The 6,149-nt window shown below is 43.7% G+C and overlaps 1 protein-coding gene across 1 annotated transcript; it reads left to right on the top strand.

Annotated features, from left to right (window-relative positions):
• Window positions 1-2,186: 2,186 nt before the first annotated feature.
• On the top strand, window positions 2,187-5,270 carry LOC125790789 (uncharacterized). The gene is made up of 3 exons (XM_049473269.1): window positions 2,187-2,689; window positions 3,167-3,293; window positions 4,311-5,270. Exons 1-3 carry the CDS (start codon window positions 2,187-2,189, stop codon window positions 5,097-5,099), a joined length of 1,419 nt encoding a protein of 472 aa, XP_049329226.1. The 3' UTR covers window positions 5,100-5,270.
• Window positions 5,271-6,149: the final 879 nt, after the last annotated feature.

Genomic DNA, 6,149 nt, shown 5'->3' with positions numbered 1-6,149 from the left:
AGAGGAGGATGGGTAAATCTTGGTTCCACCCAGTGTTTCCTCTCCAGGACTGAGGAACACTGTCGCTCACAGACCATCCTCATTACAGTTTATTATGAACACAGGGTTCAACATTCTCATCTATAATTTCAGTTTACAGAAATAGTTGACTTTTGCTGCATTTCAATGGTGGCCACACTCAATGAACACATACAAACCCGATCAAATTGCTGGTCAAAGCTATCAGAAGGGTAAAATGCACAACCAGCTAGAGGAATATGGTTGTGTTGATATAGAGGGGGTGTCAAAAGTCTCAAGACACCCTTTTATTTCAGAAACGAAAGGGAAAATGAAATATCTGCATACTCCAGCAAGTAATGGGTGAGGGGGTCTATCTTTTAGGCTCTGTCCGGAACATGGTCATCATTTTAAAAGCCGCCATTTTTTTGTTTCAGGAATAAAAGAGTGTCCTGACATCATAAAACGGAATTCAATCGTTATTTTGCCAAACTATCACACCATGACCATTATCTCAGTTTCTGCTTGTTTTTCCAAAGTGCTGGAAATGGTTGCATGAATTTCGCAGAACTGAAAGAAAAATCAGGCTGAAGTGATTTTGGTGGACATTCTTTGGGGAGCTTGTAAAGAAAACCCCTGATTGCTTTGCATTGTTCTTGATGTTCTGGAACTTTTGAGGAAAAACATCTCTGTTCATATTGCTGATGAGAAACAGAGAGGAGAGGTAAACAGTATAAAGAGTGTGTTATCACTGGCTGGGGTCTGCTGTCCGTGGGCCTAATCTAATTAGCTCATTGGCGAGTGCAGGATTTGCACAATCAGTGATACACTGGTGAGGAGAACAATTTGTCAAAACCACGTCACTGAGACCACCTGTGTGCTGGTGTTAACCATCTTCATGTGCTGACTGTTTCAGCTAATTTGGCAATGTGTGTGTGTGTGTGTGTGTGTGTTACTCCTCCTGTATTTCATCCAAGCTTCTGAGATTTTGGAACACCACAGTTTACTCAACTTATGGTTACCACCACCACTACCATCATCATATTCATCACCACCACCGTCTGTGAACATTAGCATCACCCCAGCATCATCACAACCATAATCATCATAGCCCCATCACAATCATCACTATAAATATTAGCAGTATCCCAAATCATTTAGGGATGCACAATGACATGACCGGAATTATATTTAGATATTTCAAACCGCACTTCTACAGTCGTCCGACACTGACTGACTCTACTTTAAAATACATTGATTGAAGCTAAATTTTATTTATTGTTCTTAGTTTTAACAGGTTAATTGTTTTATTAAAACTGTTTATTTAAATAATATGGGTTAAAACTGTGATAAGTCTATGTAAGAACCAGTTGAAATAATAATAATAGGCTAATAAATAAAAATATAAGCTAAATAAACTTGATACCAAAAATGTGAAAACAAATTTCTTAATTGAAACTTTTCATTTTATTGTTTGCATATTGTTCGTTTAAAGCTAAAATGTACGTTATATAAATGTTACATTCATTTCTAAAGTTACACCGTGGTGCCTAGTCTCTCTGAAAGTTATAAACATGTATAATCACTGGCAAATTTATAAATGTGTAATATCAGATATCGGTGAATCCCTAAAATCATTACCATAACTCCATCATTAGCATTTTCATCAACACCAATACAATCATCGGCATCAACTATCAGTATAATCTTACCAGTATAATCATGGAGGAGTGTGGGTTGTCTGCCACTGCTTCTAAAAAAATCCCTAACTTTACAGAGAACTGTGCAAAATGACTTCAAATATAAAAATTAATCGTTCAGTTCAAATTATATATACAGTGGTGTAAAAAAGTGTTTGCCCCCTTCCTGATTTCTGCATGTTTTCACACTTAAATGTTTTGGACATTAAGACATCACTTACATAGAACCTGCCTGACAAAGTGAAGTCCACCAAAAGATCCTTAAAATCTCCACATCATGCCGAGATCCAAGAAATTCAGGAACAATTGAGAAAGAAGGTAATTGAGATCTATCAGTCTGGAAAGGGTTATAAAGCCATTTCCAAAGCTTTGGGAATCCAGAGAACCACAGTGAGAGCCATTGTCCACAAATGGTGAAGACATGGAACAGTGGTGTTCCATTTTTAGTCTTTCAATTTCAAATCAAACAGTAAAACTTAAGATTTGACAATGTGCTTCCAAATTCCTACTCTCATCTCCTGCAACACCCGTAGACAGCGGCATCAGGGCAGAAACCGCAATCCTAGCAACCTGTTGTACCCACCTAGTTCATTAAGTTCTCAGGTGTTGGTGCATGGGGGACTCTGGAATTGCCATTCTGCAGTTCTGAAGGCCGACTTCATCACAGCTTTTGCCTCTGCTCAATCTCTGGACTTCCTGGCTCTGACTGAGACTTGGATCACTCCAGAAAACTCTGCAACTCCAGCTGCCCTGTCATCTGCTTTTGCCTTCTCCCACTCTCCACGGCCAACCGGCAGGGGTGGTGGAACTGGCCTGCTTCTGTCTCGTAAGTGGTCCTTCACTGTACTCTCTTTTCTGCATCTTGACATCTCTTCTTTTGAATTTCATGCTGTCACTATCTCTTTTCCTGTTAAACTCCATATCATTGTTCTCTATCGTCCTCCTGGCCCACTGGGCAACTTCATTGATGAACTGGACACTCTCCTGAGTAGGTTACCGGTTGAATCCTCACTTATCCTCCTTGGTGACTTCAACCTCCCCTCAGAGAAACTACAGTCATCCTGTCTTCCTCCACTTCTGTCTTCTTTTTCTCTCACCCTCAACCTGTCTGCTCCAACTCACAGAGCAGGAAACACTCTAGACCTTGTCTTTAGCAGACCTGCTCCAGCTCTGGATCTAACTGTGACTCCTCTAGATTTCTCTGACCATCACTTCCTATCCTTCACTCTCTCTCTTCCTGCTCTTCCTACAAACACAACCTCTTCAACTTCCACTACTCATCGCAATCTTCGTGCTATATCTCCCTCCTCTCTTGCCTCAACTATCTTGACCACTCTTCCGAATCCTGACTCCTTCTCTTCCCTCCCTCTGGAAACAGCTACCAACACCTTCCTCTCATCTATCACCTCTTCCATCAACACTCTCTCTCCTCTTACTTCAAGGCCAGCAAAATCCTCTCCGGCCACCCCATGGCTGTCGGATGTTCTACGCAACAACCGTAGAGAGCTAAGGCTAGCCGAGAGGAAGTGGAAAAAATCTCAACAATACTCAGACCTCTGCTCTTACCAATCTCTCCTATCCCGATTTTCAACAGAGGTAACTGCTGCAAAATCCTCTTTCTACAAAAGGAAACTGGAAGAATCAGCATCTGACCCTCGCAAACTCTTCACCATCTTCTCATCTCTTCTAAACCCTCCCACTCCTCAACCTCCCACAACCCTCTCCCCGGATGATTTTGTCAACTCCTTTGAGGAGAAAGTAGCAAATATCCGCCAATCCTTTCCCCCTGCTTCTACCCTTCCCACCAAGCTCTATCTTCCACATTCTACCTCTCTGTCTCAATTCTCTCTGCTTTCCACAGATGAAATCCTTCATCTTCTACATTCTAACAATCCAACCACTTGCCCACTTGACCCTTTACCATCTTCCCTCTTTCAGACAATTGCTCCTGACCTCCTTCCGTTCATCACTCACATCATTAACACCTCTCTATCATCTGGTCATGTTCCATCAACTTTTAAGACTGCCAGAGTGGTTCCTATCTTGAAGAAACCAACTCTAGACAGCTTGGACGTTGGCAACTACAGGCCAGTTTCTCTCCTCTCTTTCCTTTCCAAAGTCCTTGAGCGTGCTGTCTACAACCAACTTTCTCTCTTTCTCACTCAGAACAATCTTCAGGATCCAAACCAGTCTGGCTTCAAACCTGCACATTCTACTGAAACTGCCCTCATTGCAGTTACAGAGAAGCTTCATGCAGCAAAAGCTACTAACCTGTCATCTGTTCTGATTCTGCTTGATCTCTCTGCTGCTTTCGACACGGTCAACCACAGCATTCTCCTTTCCATCCTCACCAGCCTTGGAACCACTGGCTCTGCATGGCAGTGGTTTGCATCGTACCTGGAGGACCGTTCCTACCAGGTAACTTGGCAAGGGGCAACATCTGCTCCATGCAGACTCTCCACTGGGGTTCCACAAGGCTCGGTGCTTGGTCCTCTTCTTTTCTCACTCTATACTCGCTCTCTGGGTGAAATAATATCTTCTCATGGATTCTCATACCACTGCTATGCTGATGACACTCAACTAATCCTTTCATTTCCTCCTTCCGACACTCAGGTTTCATCCCGCATCTCAGCATGTCTCAATGATGTCTCGATGTGGATGAGTTCTCATCACCTAAAACTCAACCCCAGCAAGACTGACCTTCTGTTGATCCCAGGAACTACAAGCCCTCACAACAATCTCTCCATCTCTTTCGAGAACTCACTGGTCACTCCATCGGCAGAAGCAAGATGCCTTGGTGTAGTAATGGATGAGCAGTTATCGTTCTCGAGCCATATTGCAAATCTGACTCGGTCATGCAGATTTCTCCTGTACAACATCCGAAGAATTCAACCGTTTCTGTCTCAGGATGCCACTCAGGTGCTTGTGCAGTCTCTTGTCATCTCAAGACTTGACTACTGCAACTCTCTACTGGCTAGTCTTCCACTGCGAGCCACCAAACCACTACAGTTAATTCAGAACGCGGCAGCACGACTCGTCTTCAATCTTCCGAAGTTCAGTCATGTGACTCCTTTGCTGCGTTCCCTCCACTGGCTTCCTGTTGCTGCCTGCATCCGATTCAAAACCCTGACGCTGGCCTACAAGGCAAAAAACGGACCAGCACCTTCATACCTGATGGCGATGGTCAAAGCCAGATCTGCACCAAGAGCTCTTAGAGCTTCCAGTACGGCTCGGCTCGAACCTCCATCACTCAAAACACACAGAAAACAGACATCCAGACTCTTCTCTGTGCTGGCACCAAGGTGGTGGAATGAACTTCCACTGGATGTCAGAACAGCAGAGTCACTCACGGTCTTCAAACGTCGACTGAAGACACATCTTTTCAAAGAGTTCCTAAACTAATAATAATAAAAAAAAATGTTCCTAGGGTTCTTAACATGATTAAGCTCTATGTATCTCTTGATCCTAGTCTACAAACTAGCTTTGGATATCTTAAGTAACTTTGAAGCACTGTTGTAAGTCGCTCTGGATAAGGGCGTCTGCTAAATACCATAAATGTAAATGTAAATGTAAATGTGGTGAACCTTCCCACGAGTGGCCGGCTGCCCAAAATTACCGCAAGAGCACAGCGACGACTCATCCAAGAGGTCACAAAAACATCTAAAGAACTGCAGGCCTCACTTTCCTCAGTTAAGGTCAGTGTTCATGTCTCCACCTTCAGAAAGAGACTGGGCAAAAATGGCCGACATGGCAGAGATCCCAAACGAAAACCACTGCTGAGCAAAAAGAATATTAAAGCTTGTCTCAATTTTTCCAGAACACATCTTTATGATCCCCAAGACTTTTGGGAAAACATTCTGTGGACAGAAAAGAAAAAGTTGAACTCTTTGGAAGGTGCTTGTCCCAGTACATCTAGAGAATGTCCGACCATCTCTTCGTTTCCTCAAGCTGAAACGAACTTGGGTTCTGCAGCAGGACAAGGATCCAAAACACACCAGCAAGTCCACCTCTGACTGGCTTGGAGTGGCCTAGTCAAAGTCCTAACCTGAATCTGATTGAGATGCTGTGGCGTGACCTTAAAAAGGCCGTTCAGCTCAAAAACCCTCCAATGTGGCTGAATTACAACAATTCTGCAAAGATGAGTGGAGCCAAAATTCCTCCACAGCACTGTAAAAGACTCATTGCAAGTTAGCGTTGCTAATGCCATAAGGGGCGCTATAGCAGCAGCCAACTGTCTTGTACTGCCAGGGTGTTGTCCAATTAAGTGTTATAGGCTGGACAAACAATACTAATACTAACTACAAATGATCTCCATGTTTGTAAGAGACACTCACTCACACAGCACAGGGCAGAGCGGGAGAGACGCGCACTCTCAGCACAGGGCAGAGCGGGAGAGACGCTCACTCTCAGCACAGGGCAGAGCGGGAGAGACGCTCACTCTCAGCACAGGGC

The sequence above is a fragment of the Astyanax mexicanus genome, unplaced genomic scaffold (assembly GCF_023375975.1).
Source record: "Astyanax mexicanus isolate ESR-SI-001 unplaced genomic scaffold, AstMex3_surface scaffold_36, whole genome shotgun sequence".
In the NCBI taxonomy this organism is placed as follows: Eukaryota; Metazoa; Chordata; class Actinopteri; order Characiformes; family Acestrorhamphidae; genus Astyanax; species Astyanax mexicanus.
This window is presented reverse-complemented; position numbering and strand designations above follow the sequence as displayed.